We start from the raw sequence: 22,310 nt of genomic DNA on the forward strand, positions 1-22,310 counted from the left end.
CTAGCTTGAATGCAGGCTATCAACACTAGTATACAGACACTGTCATAAACACTCAACAACACGCCATCCAACCCATCAAACACACAGACAAATCACTATACAGACACCACACAAGAACTGCTCTGTGTCAATACTGGATCCAGTGCTGCACATATCACCAATGCCAGCACCGGCACTCCAGTATCACCACTGATACCATCGATACCACCAGCACACGTACATCCATTGCCATCCGCACAAGCACCACCACCAGAGTCGCCAGTAGCACCAACACTACAGCCAACACCATCATCACAATCATCTGCACAAGCATCACCAGCTCACGTGCTCACTCACTCACCCACTCACTCAATCACTCAATCACTCATTCACTAATTCACTCACTCATTCTCTCTCCAGACCCATCAGTGCATTTTACCTGCAATGATGATAAAATGGGGCCTATCTGAACCATTGTGTCATTGTAACCCATGGCTGCACCGGGAATCAGACCTCCACTTCCAACCTAAAAAGTAGCCAAGGCCACAAACAAACACAGGCACACCCATACATACACATACACACGCACACGCATACATACACACACACGCAAAAAACACACACACACGCATACACACACACACAAACACACACACGCATACAAACACACACACACACACACGCATACAAACACATACACACACACAAGCGGCACATGCAAAATAGAGAATAGAGTACAATATGAATAAACGGATGCCGACGGCTACAGCAAGTTGTCATTATTGTTGAACTATGGATTCCAATATGATAGCAAAGATTATCGAGTGAAATTGCCCTACACTGACCAGTGGACCTGAAATCAGCCTCACCCACAAATGACCACTGACCTCTTCTGAATTATTGTGTGGTGCGGGGAGGTGAAGGGAGGGGGGGGGGGGCAGGGGTGATGGGAGAGAGAGGGGGGGGGGGGGAGGGTGAAGGGAGGGGTGGGGGTAGGTAGTGGGTGATAATTTCCTAAACCATCTGAAATCACCGCCTCTCAACTATTACAAGGTTGAGTGAGTTAAGACAGGTAGAGGCTGAAGAACACATTGAATGTAGCCAGAAGGAATCAGACAAGGGGCCCTCGTTCATGGCCTGCAACACTCTACGACCAAGCTATGGTGTTGGCCGGACTACTCGGTCAGATATGTATTTGGGATAGAGTACATGAGAGCAGGAGTGAGCAGCTCAAAACCGGATTCAGTTGCTTACAACATCCTGGATATATCTTTTACTGATGGCAGTGTGTAGAAGCAGTATTTAAGCAGGCTTCCTACCGCATGACAGCAGCTGCAGCTCAGTTGTACACACTACGCCACTTACCACCATTGATCAGTGTTCGGAAGGCTCAAGCCCGACCCTTTCACAAATACTAGTTCCCCGTTCTCACACACAGTCTACACACATAGATCTGAGCTGTTTGAACTCTAAACAAAACTAGTGATGAACATAGAGCAAAACCTAACAAGGGCTCTAGCAAGGCCTCTACTCAATCAACAATGTATGAGATACAAACTAGGGAACTTATAGAGAATCTAACAAGGGCTCTAGCAAGGCCTCTACTCAATCAACAACGTATGAGATACAAACTAAAGAACTTATACTGAATCTAACAAGGGCAAGGGGGCCAGCTAGGAAGCTTTAGCTGGTGTCTATTGAAACAAGCAGCAGGCAGCAAAACAGCTAAAGAGAGTATGTGATAGTGTAGCAAGCAAGCTGGAAATGCCATTGATTAATCGCAGCACACCTCACTGCTGTAAAGGAAGCATTGGAGCATGAAACTGATATTGCAGTGAAGATAAGTCCATACAACTGCACAAGGACCTATTGCAAATGAAGCATAGCGGCACCAGTATTGTATTCTGGAAACAATGAAGACTACATATACTTAGTGGTGGTATAAGTACTCTCCAGTGTGTAATGGCGCCATGCAAGGATCATGGAAGAATAATCGTAAATGTAGGAAGTACTGTATGCTTCTAAACATCCTCCCCTTCCTTGATTAACCCGCCGTTAATCAACCTCTACTCTGCTATTATGATACTGAACATACTATAAGTTGTTGTTGCGACAAGCAATGACATTGTGCTGTGAGATTGTATAATCTACTACTAGCACTACTACTACTACTACTACTACTACTACTACTACTACTACTACTACTACTACTACTACTACTACTACTACTACTACTACTACTACTACTACTACTACTACTACTACTACTACTACTACTACTACTACTACTACTACTACTACTACTACTACTACTACTACTACTACTACTACTACTACTACTACTACTACTAGCACTACTAGCACTACTACTACTACTACTACTACTACTACTACTACTAGCACTCAGCAAAACATTTCAGTCATTACAGTGCTTACAGTGATTCTTCCTCTACGATCGGGCAAACTCTCGTGATAGGTCGGGTGAAGACTTTGGAGCCCACTTGGACACGCACAACTCTAACATTGCCATCCGGTCCTGGCATGACCTCCACAATGCGACCGATGGGCCATTGGCCGCGTGGCGTGGCTGAAGCGACAACAACGACAGCATCGCCAATCTTCATTGTCTTCTGCTGTGTCCGCCACTGCTGTATGGAATTCAGAGCTGGCACGAGTTCCATCATCCACCGTTGCCAGCTGTTCTTGATCAAGTTCTGCACGTATCGCCACCGACGAGTATGTATAATATACATAATAATAATAATACCACAGCACGCACAAAAATACCACAGCACGCATAATAATACCACAGCACGCGTAATAATAATAATAATACCACATGGCCAGACAACAACGAGTTCATGGAATTTTTTAAGGAATTTTATGTTATTCAAAATCGATTTTCGTGTTCCGCTCATCAGTGAATAGTATCGGAACTGAGGGTACTGTGTACAAAAATAGAACATTTTATAACAGCATAATAATTAAAAGTGTGAACAACAAAGGAAGTGCTACAGCATTACATAATAGGTGTCAAACATAGTGCTAACGTATATAACTGAGTGCAGCCACAAAGCAAGAGGTGATACAGTGCAACATGACACAACATTTACATCTGATAACCAGCTACGAGAACAACTTTAGCGCGACTACATGCTTCTTTTGTTTACAAAGAACAGGATTATGCACACGAATACATACAGCTTCCAGAACCTTCAACTGCTTAACATAACTTGCACGGCACAAAACAGAAAAGTGAGAATCATCGTACACACTAAGACAATCTGGACGTGATAACAAGTGACAAAATACAGCTGACTTTTTGCTCACGTCGCTCTCTTCCGTCTCATCCCGCTCCTTTCCTTCGACCTCCTCCGCCTTATCCTCGTCCTCCGTCTCATCTTCATCATCATCGTCCTCATCACCACCATCATCATCATCATCAAAATGAAACCAATATCCTCACCCATAGACCCAGAAGAAGCACAGCAAACTATTCACTTGAAACTTATGCACGGAATGGACTTGGCCCACGCAAAATGGACAGTGGAAATGGGTGTGCAGTAGCAGAAAACCCAACAACGGTGACGCAGAGCAGCGGTCAAACGACTTGTGATGCTGGTGGAGATGATGGAGCCATGTTGGAGGCTGATAAGGAGTGCAGTGAGACTGAGCATCAAACGGATGATGAGGAAGTGACTGATGATGATGATGGTGGTGATGAGGACGATGATGATGAAGATGAGACGGAGGACGAGGATAAGGCGGAGGAGGTCGAAGGAAAGGAGCGGGATGAGACGGAAGAGAGCGACGTGAGCAAAAAGTCAGCTGTATTTTGTCACTTGTTATCACGTCCAGATTGTCTTAGTGTGTACGATGATTCTCACTTTTCTGTTTTGTGCCGTGCAAGTTATGTTAAGCAGTTGAAGGTTCTGGAAGCTGTATGTATTCGTGTGCATAATCCTGTTCTTTGTAAACAAAAGAAGCATGTAGTCGCGCTAAAGTTGTTCTCGTAGCTGGTTATCAGATGTAAATGTTGTGTCATGTTGCACTGTATCACCTCTTGCTTTGTGGCTGCACTCAGTTATATACGTTAGCACTATGTTTGACACCTATTATGTAATGCTGTAGCACTTCCTCTGTAGCACTTCCTTTGTTGTTCACACTTTTAATTATTATGCTGTTATAAAATGTTCTATTTTTGTACACAGTACCCTCAGTTCCGATACTATTCACTCATGAGCGGAACACGAAAATCGATTTTGAATAACATAAAATTCCTTAAAAAATTCCATGAACTCGTTGTTGTCTGGCCATGTCTGCATCGATTATACTCCTAATTGCACTGATATAATTGCTTTCTCCACGCCGACTCTTTAAATAATACCACAGCACGTGTGCAAAGGACAGAGAACAATGCATGGGAATAAACTGTAATTAAGCCAAGTCCGCTTCTGTCTCCAGTCAACAAAAACTCATCCATAAACAATGTCTGATCTCCATTTCGACTTGTCTGCAGCTAATGCTCGTGCTCCTTCTAGGTCGCTGGCATTCTTCGAAGGGATGTCGTGCCCTGTCAGGTCCTTCATGATGGTGGTAGGGAGAGTAGCCGCGGGACGGCCCCTTCGTCCACGTGACCCCGCTTGAAAATAGCAGGACATCGCAAGGCAAGGGGGTGACTGCTCACTCATCCTCAGCACATGGCCGAGGATGGACGAGTATGTATGTGTGTTTTTATTTGAATTCGCAAGTACACACGGGCTACGAGCCCAATTACATGGAAGCGAATATGATAATGAGGTTAATTAAGCAAAAGGGTGGAGGAAGGAGGAGGACGGTAGCAAAGCAAAAGGGAGGACAATTCAGGAGCAAAATTAACAATTGCACAAATGAGAGTACCTGAGACTGAGAGTACCTGTGGAGCGATAAAATGCTAAAGCAAACGAGTGGGGCTGAAATCAGTCGCATCCACTTCTGGGGCAAAGCTTCCACCAGCCATGCCTATGAGGAAGTGGTTTGGTGTCAGTGGGATGTCGTCACGTGGATCAGACGACACGTACGAGAGCGGACGAGAGTTGAGCAAACCTTCTACTCCAACAAACGCTGTCTGGAGTTCTTCATCTGTCACATCTGCATTCTGGAGGACGGCACGAAGGGCTCATTTTGCCGATTTTACCATAGCTTCATGAACACCTCCAAAATGTGGTGCAAGTGGAGGATTGAAGGACCAGTGGATACTATTGTTGGCTGCTTTCTGAGCGATCTTCTCTTCGTCAAACTGGTTGATCAACTCTTGTAGTTCCCGCTGTGCACCGACGAAATTCGTACCATTGTCCGACCGCACATGTGTTGGCACTCCTCTTCTGCTGCAGAAACGCTCGAATGCGTTCAGGAAGCAGTCTGTTGATAGTGAAGTAGCCATTTCTAGATGCACTGCACGACTGGTCATACACGTGAACAGACAGAGATACTGCTTAGCCCGACGCTGACCACGACCTTGCTTTGTCTCGAAGGGGCCAGCGTAGTCGACAGATGTTCTTGCGAAGGCTTCCAACGGTTCTGACAGTAGGCTCTTCGGCAGTGGTGCCATCACTTGTTTTGCTGGCCTAGCTTTCTTTCGCTTACAATAATTGCAGGCTGCCTCTACCTTTGTGGCCGGGATCACCTCTCTTGCTGCTATAACCCAGAAACGTTCCTGCAGTTGTGTCATGGTTTCCTTGACGCCACTGCTGTGTCCTGCCTTCTCGCGATAATGTCGGACTAGAAGTTGCATGGCATGTCCGTTCCGAGCCATGATCATTGGATGTTGAGCATCATACGACAGGAATTGCGTATTTTGTAGGCGTCCTCGTATTCGTAGAATGCCCAATTCCTCCAGGAATGGGGAGAGACACGCCAACTTGCTGCCTGTTGGGACCGCTTTTCCTTTCCGGACTAACTCGTACTCTGCTGGAAATGCTTACATTTAAGCAGCTTTTAATGACTGTCTTCTCAGCGTCTACTATTTCCCCGTGTCCGTTGTTAGACCAGTCATAACTCTCGACAATTGTTCGCAAAACGAATAACCCATGCCGCCTGTCGGACCAATACTAGCCATTTAGAGTAACGACTGGGATCAAGTCGCCAACCACTGCTGTTGTTCTCCGCTGAATTTTGCGTTGCTAGCACAACTGACTGAGCTTGTGCATTAGCTGCTGACTTAGCTGTCTCAGTGTCAGTCTGCTTCTTCACACATCGTATTGCTGCTGAATCGAATTTGGTCGACTTCCGTGTCTCTTTGTCGACTGCAGTGCTGCTCTTCCCGGGTAGATCTGTTGCCGGCCACTCAGACTCCATCAGCTGAAGGAAACTCGGTGCTTCCCACCATTGCGAGTGTTGTGCCAGGAATTTGGCTGAGTGTCCCCGTGTCAAATGATCTGCTGGATTTTCTGCAGTGGGTGCATAACGCCACTGTGATGGATGGGTGGATTCCTGAATGTACGCAACACGATTTCCCACGAAGGTCTTCAGTTTTCGACTTGCTCCACGTATCCAATGTAGGACGTCCTGGCTGTCGGTCCAGAAGACGACTGATGTGGAGTGACTGAGTGCTTTGATGATTGGTTTCACTAGGTCTACACCAGCTACTGCGGCGAGGAACTCCAATCTTGGAATGCTGGTGGCGGTGGTTGGCGCGACTCTGCTCCTTGACATTATGGGTCGGCATGACACTGTCTCGTCTCTGTTCATCACTCGATAGTACAGTATGCTACTGCTCCTTAGGCATCCTGTGAGACATCGGCGAAGATATGCACCTATGTAGTCAGTGTGTGTACTCAGTGTGTGTACGCAGTGTGTGTACTCAGTGTGTGTACTCAGTGTATGTACTCAGTGTATGTACTCAGTGTATGTACTCAGTGTATGTACTCAGTGTATGTACTCAGTGTGTGTACTCAGTGTGTGTACTCAGTGTGTGTACTCAGTGTGTGTACTTTAAATTATTATTATTATTTCACAATCAAAATGACATAGTGCCAATAAGCATGTGATGCGGGCGATTTTAACCAGCCTTAACCAGCCATGGTGAAATAAATACAGTAAACAGTACTAGTAATCAAAGTAGTGGTTACGACTTCGGCGATGATTTGTAAGAAAGGGTTTGCTCCCCACACCGAATAGCGCGAGCTCCGGTGTGGGGAGCAAACCCTTTTTTAGTACTAGTAATCAATCAGTAAAATGCAAAGAAACCGCTAGAAGCAGTATGCGTAGTAGTCTTTGGCCAAGAAACCAGAAACCATATCAAACTCAGCACGGGGGTCGAGGTACTAAAACGATTACCAAACTAAGTCAAGGATTGACCATTACATGCTGCATTCTGCCACTGCTAACGTGATCGAAGTACAGCCGTTGATTCTTGACGCTGTGTGCCGATGACCTCTCAGGACTGTGACTGCGGCATTGACCAGCGCAAAAGACAGTTGAGTGCGGATGTATGCCATGACGATAAAGGCTCCGACCTCTTATCGGCCAACATGGATACAATCCGAGCGTAGAGATTGCCAGCTGCCTTGCCATGACCACCTGTGGTGTTGAGCATGACCCGTGCTCTACCTCAACGACTCTTCTCTCATAACCTCTTCTCTTTTCCTTTTCGTGCTTGCGGTACACTACCGGGATTGATGACTTCTGGTTTGAGGAAATGGGTTGAAAACCCGGACATCAAGGAATGTCCTCTCAAAAAGTGTGTGTACTCAGTGTGTGTACTCAGTGTGTGTACTCAGTGTGTGTACTCAGTGTATGTACTCAGTGTGTGTACTCAGTGTGTGTACTCAGTGTATGTACTCAGTGTATGTACTCAGTGTATGTACTCAGTGTATGTACTCAGTGTATGTACTCAGTGTATGTACTCAGTGTGTGTACTCAGTGTATGTACTCAGTGTATGTACTCAGTGTATGTACTCAGTGTGTGTACTCAGTGTATGTACTCAGTGTGTGTACTCAGTGTGTGTACTCAGTGCCTACTTGGATGATGCTTGTTGGGTGCACCACGGAATCCGAACTGCGGCTAGCGCTGGCAGTTCCCGAAACCACTGCTGGGCTGTTGCAACTACATTAGCTGGTAGGGATCATCCCAGTCATACATGTCGAGCCACATCTGTTGAAATAGCATTTTCGCTCGCACCACAAATGGAGTGAGGAAGCCCAGTGGGTCAAAGAGCTTAGAGATTTTCCGAAGAAACAGACGTTTGGTCATAGCTTGCTCCTCTGTCTCTGAAACCTTGAAGGTGAACTCATCTTGCTTTGCCTCCCAGAGTATTCCAAGCGTTTTCACTGCTGGTAACTGCTCCGAGTCAAGTTCCAATTGAGAAGCTCTGTCTTCTTGGAAAACTTGAGCCAAGACGTTAACGGAGTTGGTGAGCCATTTCCGTGGGTGCATTCCGGCAGATGACCACAATATTGATAGTTGGGAGTGTAGTAACTTGCCTTCATCATCACTGGCTGAAGTCATGGTATTATCCATGTAGTTCGAATTCAAAACTGCTGCGGAAGCCAGTGGTAGATCATCAGCACATTGTCTGGCATGCTCTTGTGTTACGTACTGGGCGAGAAATGGAGGTGCTGACAAAGACCACTCAGTTGAATTCGTATACCGTCAGCGGTTGTGTTGATCCTGGTTCTCGCCATAGGAATCGGTGATATGCTCGATCCGTCTCTGGAATGGCAATCTGTAGACACCTTCCTGCAATATCACAGACCACTGCCACAGGTTCCTTCCGAAACCGTAGAAGTACCTCTGTTAAGTTGCGTTGAAGCTTGGGTGCGGGACTGATGGCACTGTTTAGTGATACTCCTGAGACTTGTGCTGCAGCATCAAATACAATTCTCACTTTCGTCGCCTCTCGGCCCATTTGTTTAATTGGGAAGTGAGGCAGATATCATCCGGTTTGCTTGTCGTCCGGTTTTACTTCTGAGATATATCCAAGTTTTCGGTAGCGATTGATTGTGTTGCTGTACTGTGTTGCAGACATTCAGCAAGCGTTTCTCGGTGGGACCTAGTCGCTTAAGGCCATATTGTAGCTGCTCTGTAGCTTTGCCGGGTCTGACTTCCATGTTACACCCACAGTGTATTTCCCATCTGTATCATCTGTATCATCTGTATCATCTGTATCATCTGTATCATCTGTATCATCTGTATCATCTGTATCATCTGTATCATCTGTATCATCTGTATCATCTGTATCATCTGTATCATCTGTATCATCTGTATCATCTGTATCATCTGTATCATCTGTATCATCTGTATCATCTGTATCATCTGTATCATCTGTATCATCTGTATCATCTGTATCATCTGTATCATCTGTATCATCTGTATCATCTGTATCATCTGTATCATCTGTATCATCTGTATCATCTGTATCATCTGTATCATCTGTATCATCTGTATCATCTGTATCATCTGTATCATCTGTATCATCTGTATCATCTGTATCATCTGTATCATCTGTATCATCTGTATCATCTGTATCATCTGTATCATCTGTATCATCTGTATCATCTGTATCATCTGTATCATCTGTATCATCTGTATCATCTGTATCATCTGTATCATCTGTATCATCTGTATCATCTGTATCATCTGTATCATCTGTATCATCTGTATCATCTGTATCATCTGTATCATCTGTATCATCTGTATCATCTGTATCATCTGTATCATCTGTATCATCTGTATCATCTGTATCATCTGTATCATCTGTATCATCTGTATCATCTGTATCATCTGTATCATCTGTATCATCTGTATCATCTGTATCATCTGTATCATCTGTATCATCTGTATCATCTGTATCATCTGTATCATCTGTATCATCTGTATCATCTGTATCATCTGTATCATCTGTATCATCTGTATCATCTGTATCATCTGTATCATCTGTATCATCTGTATCATCTGTATCATCTGTATCATCTGTATCATCTGTATCATCTGTATCATCTGTATCATCTGTATCATCTGTATCATCTGTATCATCTGTATCATCTGTATCATCTGTATCATCTGTATCATCTGTATCATCTGTATCATCTGTATCATCTGTATCATCTGTATCATCTGTATCATCTGTATCATCTGTATCATCTGTATCATCTGTATCATCTGTATCATCTGTATCATCTGTATCATCTGTATCATCTGTATCATCTGTATCATCTGTATCATCTGTATCATCTGTATCATCTGTATCATCTGTATCATCTGTATCATCTGTATCATCTGTATCATCTGTATCATCTGTATCATCTGTATCATCTGTATCATCTGTATCATCTGTATCATCTGTATCATCTGTATCATCTGTATCATCTGTATCATCTGTATCATCTGTATCATCTGTATCATCTGTATCATCTGTATCACGGTGACTTGATTGATTGCTGTACTGATGTTACGGCTTGCCGTTCATCGTCATCCAGCTGTTGGGCCTTGGCAGGGCTCACCTCTTGGATTTCCCAGAGTCTCCATACTAAGTCGTTTAGTTCATGGTCTGCATTGCTCGATGCTCGGATGCCGTTGATCAGGAAGGATTGGCCAGTGTTCATTCGTGGTGTTGTTCCTGGGTTCGAATTCCCAACGCACGTCCATCCAAGCTTTGTTAGGCGAGCAATGGGTTCTCCTTCGTTGCCTATTATTTCTGCTTTTGCCACGTGATACGGTGCGTTGTCCAGGCCGATCAGATGATCAACCGGCTTCTTATGGTTGATGATGTGGAATTGGACTCCCTGCAGGTGCTTCCATCTGTGAGTGTGGCGGTTCCAGTCGACAATAGGCATTTGCCCTACGACATTGTCCACTGTCTGTGCCATTATTGTGGCCTCAACATTGCCATCCAAACTTTTGATCGATACCCTCACTGGCATGGATGGGAAGGAGGATTGCTGACCATTGAGCATGTTGATTGCATGTTGATTGTCAATATGTCTGGAGGACCATTACACCCGAGTTCCGAAGCCATGCTGCTGTTGAGAAATGTACCAGTACTACCATCATCAAGCAAGGCATTCACTTGCATTTCTTTGATTCCATTCTTGAGTATTACTGGCACAGTTCGCAACCCAATCGTTGTACTGATTGCATGGGCTACTGTGAAAGCATCTTGCTCCCCTTCCATGGAGTTTGCCACCTCTTCACATGGATCGTGCGATGTGACTGTGAGGCCAACTGTTGGATTGTTCCGACGACGTCTGGGTGTTGGCTTGGGTTTCCAAGTTGTGTGCTTCGGCACGGGCTGTGCTGGTTCTGAGGCGGTAGTGCTAGTTGAATCAGCATGGAGCATTTGATGGTGTACTTCCTTGCATCCATCTCTGTTGCACGTGATCTGCCATTGACATTGCGTCACCATGTGGCCTTTGTTCAGGCACCCATAACATAACCTTTCGTTCTTCGCTATTACGGAGCGTTGTGAGATGCTCATCTCTTTAAACGTTGCACACTCCCAAACGTTGTGCTTGTCGTCATTGCATGCTGGCCAACACCGTCTGTTGGTGGAGTTTGTTACTACACACGTTCTGCCATGTGTTGTGGTTGGTCGAGGCTCCCACCTGTTGAGATGTTGTCGTGGTGGTGTCTGAGGCCGCATTGTTGCTTGCTGAGGCATCTGTGGTTTTGGTTTGCTCACACCTTGTCTGGTCTCACTTGCCAGTGCTCTGTACTCAGCTTCCCTTGTGACCCACTCCAGCAAGTTGATCACTGACGATTGGTGTGCCACTTGATTCCCATAGACATTATTTCCATTGTTCAGACTTATGGCCTGTATACTGGGGCTCAGGTGTTGAACAGCACCATTGATTGTAGGCATTGGTTGCATCCATTCTGTTGACGGTGTTACCATTACATGATCATTACCATCACTGGACTGCACTTCACCATTACTCATTAGTCCCAGTTGAAGAGCCAGTACCTGCATTGGGTACCACAGCACTGTCAGTGTACATGTATGCAGAGGTCCAGCTAGTACTCCGTGACACATTTGTTACATGGCCTGCCTGTGTCACACTATGCTCAGTGGTGATGACCACTGATTGAGTGGTATAAATAGATGAATGAATCAGTGGTGGTAGCATTGGCCAAGTGGCACTTTCCATTTCAATTTCGGTGGAGAAACCCGACATGCCAACACTACCCTGCGCATTGCTGGTATTAGGATGTGGACTAGCATAGCATGTGCCTGACAATCCTGCACTGGTCACACTCGATCACTCAGCCTGCGCAGATGCATCATTAGGATTTCCATAATGCGGTTGCATGTGTTGCAACTCCGGGCAATCGCTATTCGAAGTACATGATCCCATGAATTCGTTAGCTTCTTGTTCAGCTCTTCATAATTCCTCTTCTAATACATTCATCTCTTCTTGAGTCGCTCGGACTCCGTTCTGATCCATTCCATTGGTGTACAGTTCTTCTAGCATTTCTAGTATCGAACGTACCTGGTTCCCTTCCAGCCGAAGTTGTTCTGTGGTGGAACGAACCCTCTCTGCCGACATCTCGTTGATATGCTCGCGCAGGCGTTTCCGTCGATTGGTAACGCCTCGCTTTGCAACCGCCTTCTCAATAGGTAGTTGTCTTTTCAATTCGTCATTGGTGGGTACACCACCCAAGTCGACTGTTGTTGACTCCATTGCTTGACAAGCACTGATGGGGTCCAAACCCACAGCCGAAAATGTAGTCACTGTTGACTACGAAACAAAAGGTCTAGGATCTACTCGCGAGCCATCCTCTGCTACCAGTTTGTTCGGAAGGCGCAAGCCCGACCCTTTCACAAATACCCCGTTCTCACACACAGTCTTCACACAGAGATCTGAGCTGTTTGAACTCCAAAGGAAACTAGGGATGACCATAGAGCAATACCTAACTGTTCTCTAGCAAGGCCTCTACTCAATCAACAACGTATGAGATACAAACTAGAGAACTTATACAGAATCTAACTAGGACTCTGGCAAGGGGGCCAGCTAGGAAGCTTTAGCTGGTGTCTATTGTGGGAAACAAGCAGCAGGCAGCAAAACGAATGCTTGACATCACTGGCCTGGTTTTCGGTTTTCGGATGATGTATCTACACATGTATTATCAGTGGTTAGAGCATCTCTGGCCTGAATCGAAGGTCCCTGCCTCAAGTCCTTCGAGTTTTTCTTCAGATTTTTTTCCCGTTTGTATCTTCCCCTCAACCCAATGAATGCCTATTATTGTGTACGTTCCAGAGGGAACTCACGACGGCCGCTGACGCGCGGTAAGTTTGGTGGGAGATGCAGCGCGTAACAGTGGGGTGGAGGGGATAAGTCTCACAAGTCAACACCACTGGTACAAGTGGCGTAAACCCGAAAACCCCTGGCTACGACTGTATCATTTGTGCCTAGTCACAAGTTCTCCGCTGATTACGGGTAGCAGAACGGTTGGAAAAAATCTTCTATACTACACTAGGACTACTGGAAAAGCAGACATTTTCGGTTGTGTAATATTTCCAGTATTCTCCAAAAGCGGCGGTTTGATGGAGGGAAGTTTTCGGTAAAACCCGTTTTCCAGGTACGTGTACAAGTACTAAAAGTATACAGTACCGGTAGTACTGAAATTTTCGGTGCGTTTTATTTTCAGTAAAAATTGTCGGCACCGAAGTGACCGAAAATAGAACATTACCGAAAATTTCTGCTTTTGCAGTATCCTATTCCGGGCACGTTGTACTCAGGCAAGTGGGGACCGGGCACAATGGACCCGGGCCCTTTGGACCCGTCCAAGTTGGACCTGAGCAAGTCGGACCTGGGCTCGTTGGGACAGGGTAAGTGGGAACCGGGCACTTTGGCCCTGGAATGTTGGACCCCGGCACGTTGTGAGTGGGAAGTTGGGACCCGGCACATCTGTACCAGGCAAACTGGACACGGACAGACACCCATGCGGAAATAGTCAGCAGGTGCACACTATATATTTCATGTACCAGTACATGACATATATAGTGTGCACCATGATGCTGGGAATGACACCACACATGAACACACACAACTGCTAAAGCACATGTGCTGTCCACGCACATACAACTTCCTTAGTATAATAATGTACGCATACTGAGAATCTCGCCTCAAAGTCTTCCCCTTATCTCCACTATGTCACTCTCCCTTTAGAGTACAGTGGCTTTTCCTAAGCACAAACAGCCTGCTAATCCTAGACCAGTATAATGTCACTCTCACATTGCACATCTTTCACCTACGTAGACAGCCGAAAACATGCAGAAAAATCCCGCCTTTTCCATGGCTTCCTCTGAATCCCATTCCTTTTCTGCCGCGCATCTTCCAGCTCAATAAAGCACTGCTGAAATCTGCCAGACTCATTTAGCCAGTGCGTCTTGGAGTTTTTTCATTCAGCTTCGATCGATCGTCCATTATACAAGTTGTGTTGTTGCCTTTGTAACGATTGTGACCCGACTGTGCCTAGATCTGTACATGAAAATTAGGGAACGGACTAGACTATGACTCTGAAAAGCCATTTCGTCAGCGTCCGACAGTGCTGTGGTTGGTATGATGTTCTGTCTCAATAGCGGAGCTCGGTCAGAGTGACCTTACCATCCAAATAAGGTCCATTGTGCGCTGAATAAAGTTTCTATTGAACTTTGGCCACACGCAATAGTTTTCTATGCTTCTCGTCACCACACTCTTACTCTTTTAAATATCTTGAGGGGAGGAGGGTTACACTTTACAAATTTATGATATGTACATGTATGTACGATCCTGCAGTCCAAATATTATACAATTACATCAGAGTACAGGAACCCATGTATCCCAATCAGTGCGTTTGCATTTGTCAGGCTGAGATTAGTGCCACACAGTTCTGTGGGGCACTCGAGAGAGTGTCCCCATTTCGCATTTCACAAGTGACCGCATTTTCAAGTGTTCGCGCATAGTAAAATGTACCGAAAATCAATAAAACCGCAATGGGCTGTCCTCGCATTTATATAGGTGTTTGTTTTCTGAGGTGTGTGAGAGGTGTTTTTTTTCTGAGGTGTGTGAAAGGTGTTTGTTTGCTCAGGTGTGTGAAAGGTGTTTGTTTTCTCAGGTGTGTGAAAGGTGTTTGTTTTCTCAGGTGTGTAAAGGTGTTTGTTTTCTCAGATGTGTGAAAGGTGTTTGTTTTCTCAGGTGTGTAAAGGTGTTTGTTTTCTTAGGTGTGTGAAAGTACAGGTGTGACCGTATCAGTTTGTAAGTATATGTGTATGTCTACTGCTACACACGTCTGCAGTCACTGATCCACTTGCTCAGGTCATTACCAGGATCAACTCAGTAGTGTTGGCCAACAACGCATGTGCATTGCTGAGGAGGTTATTATATACCTACTCTGTCATACTAGTGCACAAGTTAGGAAAGGCACAATGTACTGTCGTCGCCAAACAAAATCCGGCCAATGCTATGCTAAGCTAAGGGCAGCTGTAAGGTGCATGGGCTGTGCTCAACTCGACTGCAGCAGCAGGCTGGGCAGAGTCACGCAGCGCAGACTGCTCAGTCCTGTGCTGGTAGTCTGTAAATACATGCATGCCACGAAGGTGCCATGTCACCTGCTGACTGTATGAAGAACTGTTGGTGTGCCAGTGAACACGTACCATACCACTTACCAGTGACACTAGTGCACTGTATCCATGGTATTAGCCGGATTGTTTTGGTGACGACTGCATAAAAGACTAATCAAGGTATGAAAGGCCAACCTTTTTTTCGGTGATTTACGTTTTTCATTTCCTGACTTTTCCGATTCCTTTTTTTGTTTTGTTTTTATCGCCCTCTAGTGTACCTTAGTGTGTAATTTGCTGGCTAAAAACATAGGATAACTATTGTGACAGTGTGGCCTATAACTGTTATAATGTACCTTTTGGCCAGTTCAGTGCTGTCATTCCATATCTCTCCGTACTGCCACGGAGAAAAGGCGTAGCCACCCGTGCTGATTCCCACTACAGGCATACGCAGCCCGGGGACTGCAGCGTTCCGGAGCGGAACGGACGACACCTCCGCAGCTACCGCTCTGCCGACGAACACCATGGACTCTGGGTGGGCATTATCGTGTGGCCCTCCTCCCAACTGTGAGTTTGACGTGCCCAGGAGAATCAAAACGAGACAAAGGCAGTACGCAGAGGCCATGTTGCCAGCGACTATCACCAGATAAACTGGGTAAAGTGCCACAAACACTCTACTAAGGCCGCGGTCACACATGCACTTTTTTTGGCTGCGCCGCCAAACCGTAACTTACGGCGGAGGCGTAGTTACGCTTTGGCGGAAAGCTTGGATTTCGCTACGCCAGAAAAATGCGAGCGGAACCTCCGCGTTCGCGGATCAGCTTTGGCGGAACCTGCATAATGTTATGCAAAGTAAAGGCTACTGTCACTGATTCTGTGTTTGTGTGCCGCTACTGTTGTTGTTTGGTTGTCGTTTGGTACTGTCTTTGCGTGTAGACTGCCTGGGGATCTTCCCTGCATGTACTGGGGTCATGAAGTGTTTGTAGACTCTAGAGCTGAAAGAACTATTGCTGTTACTGTATTTCGAAGTAAAACCCGGTTTGATAAAAAGATGAAGAGGGATATTGATAAGTTCAAGTGGATTGCACAGAAGACGAAGACCTTTGTCCTGCCTCTTGTCCGAGATAGAGAAAAGGAGCGGACAGGAGCAGCTGTGGACAACGACGACGACGACGACAACGATCTTGACTGAGAGGATATTGTAAAGCGTGCCAAGTGGCCTCTTCTCAAGCGCTATTATGAGCTGTTGAATGCTCACCCCACCATGGGAATAGCCCTGGGCACGGACACCGCTAGAAGTAGCGAGGAGGAGGATTGTGACACCGGTGCTGATAGGAGTGCTGTTGCTGCTGATGCGAATGCTGATGCAGCTGGTTTAGTGCTCCAAGTTCAAGTGGAGGACGACGAAGTAGATGAAGCACTTCCCGTTCTGCTGGATGAAGACTACGGGGTAGGTGATGATGGACCTGGAAGCGAGCGCGATGTGCCACCCAGTAGCAGCGACAACGAAGATAACGAACAGGCCGTGTCTGAACAACCAGCAAGGGGTGTTAAAGCACAGGTAGCAGTGAGTGACGCACAGCAACACCCAACACCCAACACACCACCTACAAGAATTGTGCGTGCACGTACCCAAACAGTAACACCACCCCAGCAGGAGCAACAGCGGCAGTTCCTTGATGGAATGGGTGCTATTCTAGACGGTCAAGCGCAGCAAACTTTAGCCACCCAGGTGAGTTTAAATTTTGAAAATGTGCCCACGAATATATCTTTTTTTTAATCCACTGCAGTAACTACAGGTATGTAAATGTTTGGAATGTTTCATTGAAAACCGAACACTTCTCTACTCCCCAGTGGCCTGAATTTCTGTGTACCGTATTTTACGGCGTATAGACCACACTGGAGCATAAGCCCCAACAAGATTTTTATAACGAAATATAAACGACTTCCATACATTTCACGGTTCATTTCACCATAAAGCCGCTCCAACCTTTTTTGGTTGATGTCCAGTGTTTAAGCCCGGCTTTTACTCTGGAAATAGGGTACTTAATTTAACCCTTTGGGGTGCATCAGTCATTAACGACTGATATTAATGTAGCTCCATTCTTGTAACGTTCTTCGTCACTGTTAGGCGCTGCATCTGCAGCTGTATTATTGGGTGTTAGTGGCTGTCATGAGGTCCCTGGGGAACGGACACGACAGTTTACTTTCTTCTTCTTTTTTTGAATGACTGCAGACCCAGCTCCAGCAACAGCAACAGCAGTTTGAGGAGCGGATGAGGCAACAGCATGAAGACAAGGATGCCAGGGAACAGGAGCGCCATCAGCAGTTTGTTATGACTATGCAGCAATCCATGATGACATTCCAAGGTACTCTGATGCAGAACCACTTTGGAAGGAGGAGACGACACGCCAGCAGCAGCGACTCTGATTAAATGTGTTGGTCAAATCAGTGACTTATTTCAGAATAATCTCTCTGCGTTCATTACATTCTTGCTGACATGGCTATACAATAATTATACACGATGAAATGTACGACTAGCTGATTGTACATAATATGTCCGAATGCAGCTCTTTCAATGCCTATGCTGTGAACACTCAACATCTTAGGCACGCATATGATTCTTTCTAATTCCTAAGCTCCAGCTGTTTGTTGTTGCTGCCATGCCTGTCTCTACTAGTAGCTGCCGGTGGTAATGGTGTGCTAATTGCGTTTCTCAGTGGCGACTGATTAATGTATTGGTCAAATCAGTGACTGATTTCTGAATAATCTCTCTGCGTTAATAACATTCTTGCTGACATGCCTATACAATATACACGATGGGATGTACGACTAGCTGATTGTACATACAATGTCCGAATGCAGCTCTTTCAATGCCTATGCAGTGGACCCTCAACATCTTCGGCACGCAAATGATTCTTTCTAATTCCAAAGCTCAAGCTGTTTGTTATATTATTATTATTCCACAATTATATAGAAATTTATACCATTTGAATCTTTTATGCTACATGAGGAGACAATAGTAATGACATTTTTCCAATGAGCCCAATTTTATGACGCATCATTGGGATTGTAGAGCCCCATTCTCTAGGATCTGTCTACATCTTCTTTGTTTCAATGTCCAGCATAAGCGAACGTGTGGATTAAGCATAACTGCTTGGTTGACGTTGCCGCGGGAATGCGTATAATAGTAATAATACCGAGAGAGCTTGGAAGCTCAGGGCCCTGCGCTATGCTTTTTTGCTTTGATGACCTAGACAAAAAAAAGCATAGGGATGTTATAAATTCTTTTAAAAAAATCCTTTTTTTTTAACCTGGGATTCGAACCCGCACTATCGCGCGCCCTGCATGCATCCCCCGATACACTTCGCATACATACTAATTCTTCCAAGTTGTTTCACATTGTGATCTTGCATTTGAAAGCCCTATTTGAATATACATTGTGGCCAGCCATCTTTGATGGCACGGTACGGTAGGGAATAGGTACGGGACAGGTACGATCGAGGGTAATACGACACCGTCTAGCTGCCCGCAATATTCAAATAGGGCTTTCAAACGCAAGATTAACGTGAAGCAACTTGGAAGAATGGGTATGAATGCGAAGTGTATGGGGGAATGCATGCAGGGCGATAGTGCGGGTTCGAATCCCAGGATATGCCTGAAAAAAAAGGAGAATTGAAAAATTTATAACATCCTATGCTTTTTTGCCGTCAGATACGGATAGCGCCAGGCGTGACACAAACAAACAAACACACAAACAAACAAATACCAAATTAAAGCTGTGTGGACCCTGGCTAGCGCCAGACGTTACTGAAGTAACGTCTTCTGCATAGCTACGGGAATAATTCCACAATCACGATGACATAGTGCCAATAAACATGTGATGCAGGCGATTTTAACCAGCCATGGTGGGGAAAACTGAGAATAAACAGGCGAAAAGATAACACTGAAAACAAAACAAACGGAATACTAAAGGAACCTGGAGAAATCATTATGTAGATTAGGCTAGCAATGAAAAACAACGAAACTCTTGTCAATTCAACTTAGGTAGGCGTGTGCAGAATGGAACAAAATGCAGCATAGGTGTCGCAAGACTGCCTCCTGCGGAAGCCGAGGCCAATGAAAATAGGACTTGAAGATAGGGGATTATAAAAGGATCGATGATCTGGCAAATGGGAACTGGAGAGAACATCTAGTAGGCGAGCTATTATTGAACCAGGTTTTTAAATGTGCAAGTACGTGCGGAGGAGCAAGTTTTAGCTTAATACAGAAAATGAATTTGCATGCCGAGTGGGGAAAGCGTTCCGAGAGAGCTTGTTGCTGTCTAGCCCGTCTGTACTGGTAGCTGCCTGTGGTAATGGTGTAAAGAAACATGAACTAAGAAAGCAAAATGATTGTCTCAAAAGGAGATATTCGTCGTGGATTTCTATATGCGTTAGCTGGTTTAACTACTGCGAACATGCAGTGATAACATTGTAGTAGCATGATGCATGGAGTGCATGGTTGAGCTAGGGTTTACAACGGCATGTACATGATGTGTGCACTAAAGACAAAACTCCTCTATTTTATAACTATCAACTAGCATGTACATTGTAGGCATTATTGACATCATCACAATGAGTACCAATCATGGAGTACGGATCGCTCATAAATGGAAGCTTTGGATCACTGTAATAGCATTCTTCCATGCTGTTGACTTACACAAAGCCAAGTTTGCTCATGCGATGGGATCCTGCTGATGGGAATACTGAGCTAGCTTGTTGCGAATACTCAAGCCAGCCTGATCAAACTCCGCATTGGGCTGATCGTTCGGCCTAGCATGGTACTTGTCGTATGTTGCATCGTCGATGAGCCATGTTGCTTCCGCTGCACATCTCCAGCGCTCGCATACATTATGAATGGCACAGTAGACAATAGCTACACGACTGGCAAACTCTGGGTCATTCAAGTTATTGTGCACCAGGACCCTAAATAACCCTTTCAGCCTCCCAAACGCCTGCTCTACCACTCGCCTGGTACGGATTAGTCGATAGTTGAATGTCTGCTGCCAGGGAAGCAGGGCCGCATTGTCATCATGGCACTTCATGAGCGTGGCAGACAAAGGAAACGCAGAATCGCCAACAAGATACGGGCGAATGTATGAGCCTTTGATCGTGAACTTTTCAGTTCCAGTCTCCTTGATTGTAAGGCACTTCCGCTCACCAATCTTGCGTGCCAGCCGAGATGAAGCGTAAACACAAGCGTCACTGGCCGATCCAGCACGCCCAGCATTCACATTCAGGAACAAGCCGCATACATCAACTGTGCCTAGGATGATGATGGCAGAGTACTTCTTATAACACCAGTAGCAGTCTGCGAATTGCACCTGTGGCTTTTAGATTTTCATAAACGTTCCGTCCACAGCTCCTCCGCATCTCTCAAGCTTTGCTAAATCTTTAAATTCTTGCATGGTTTTCTTCAGCTCTTTCCCTTCTGGGAAGCGGATTGACCGTGCTGCCATGTCTTTAAACAAGATATCTACGGTTGAATATTGAATGAACGATGTGGACGGCGGTGGACTTGCCGATTGCGTACTGTCTCGCCAGTTCCCGGAAGGTAGGCCCATGTGCCAGCCAGTGCAACATGATGGCCAGTCGCTTGTGGCTAGGAATAGACGCTCTCCATTTTGTGTCCTTTCTTGCCAGCAGTCGTCCGAACTCCTCGTGAAATTGCCAAAATTCCTCCTTGCCCATTCGCAAATGATCAATATACTGCGCGTTTTCGAAATCCAGAACACGATAAATGCATAGTCATGAGCGGGTAGTTACGGAGGAAATCAGTCATCCAGACTCCTCGGCCCCTCAGCGCTGACCAGAAGCGACGCCGTTTCTTTCTTCCCAGAAGTGCGTCTGCATACGTACGAACTCCGAGGTTGGCAACTATGGGTATCCATGCTGGAATAGATGATGGAATATGCAGACAGTGAACGACTACTTCGCTGGACGGTCGTAGTGGAAGTGCCCATGTCGCACACATCTGAGGCTGTTTGACAGGACATTCAGTGCCATAAAGGCAGTAACAATTCTAACCTGTCTTCGGCGCTCACGATCCATGATTATTTCTACACAAACTTCGCTTCTTTAAACAATTTAATGGTGAAACTAGTTCACTCCGGGCTATCCAAGTGTCAATTCAAAGTTCTTTTCAAGATTGGTGAACACTAGATATCTGAAGACAATCAGGAACAAGTGTTGGTTTATATAGGCTATAGGTTGGAGACTGCTCCATTACATCGCAAGCCCGCCAGCTCTTGCAGCGACACGCCCAGCCAGAGCCATCGCACCCGCCATCGCGCCTGCCACACGTCGCCGCTCGGCAGCCAACCTTGCGCACGAGCTTCAATTCCAGACAGCCCTACCTGCCAGATCGTGCAATGTTGCGCTGCGCTCTTTCCCGGAGTGCCTCATCGAAGCCTGGAAAGAACTGCCAGCCACTCTCCTCCGCGATGCACCGTCTGCCAAAGGGATGCAGCAGTTCAAGGTTCAGACCTACCGCTACCTGAAACGGTCGGGTTGGTCATTGGCCACGGACATCGCCCCCTAGGCTACTGCCAGTACGACCCTGTTCATGTTCTCGGAGCACTCCCTTCTCATCAAACTCCCAATCCATCTGTCTTTATCTCTCTCTAACTCTCCTCCATTCTAACTCTAATCTTTCGTCAAATCTGCACGGCAATCAGCCTCTACTTTCGCCTCAGCATCATGATCTTGATACTGCTATATTTGTACTTGTTTGCATACTTGTTTGCACTCATATCTTGGAATAAAAAGTTTC

The 22,310-nt window shown here is 45.7% G+C and overlaps 2 protein-coding genes across 2 annotated transcripts; one reads left to right on the top strand and one right to left on the bottom strand.

Moving 5' to 3' along the window:
• Positions 1-5,137: 5,137 nt before the first annotated feature.
• On the bottom strand, positions 5,138-5,773 carry LOC135829128 (uncharacterized). Its single transcript, XM_065341534.1, has one exon. It carries the CDS (start codon positions 5,771-5,773, stop codon positions 5,138-5,140), a length of 636 nt encoding a protein of 211 aa, XP_065197606.1.
• A 10,872-nt stretch (positions 5,774-16,645) lies between these two features.
• LOC135830104 (forkhead box protein P2-like) lies at positions 16,646-18,471 on the top strand. Its single transcript, XM_065342494.1, has 2 exons — positions 16,646-17,229; positions 17,734-18,471. Exons 1-2 carry the CDS (start codon positions 16,762-16,764, stop codon positions 17,929-17,931), a joined length of 666 nt encoding a protein of 221 aa, XP_065198566.1. The 5' UTR covers positions 16,646-16,761; the 3' UTR covers positions 17,932-18,471.
• Positions 18,472-22,310: the final 3,839 nt, after the last annotated feature.

The sequence above is a fragment of the Sycon ciliatum genome, chromosome 13 (assembly GCF_964019385.1).
Source record: "Sycon ciliatum chromosome 13, ocSycCili1.1, whole genome shotgun sequence".
Taxonomy (NCBI): domain Eukaryota; kingdom Metazoa; phylum Porifera; class Calcarea; order Leucosolenida; family Sycettidae; genus Sycon; species Sycon ciliatum.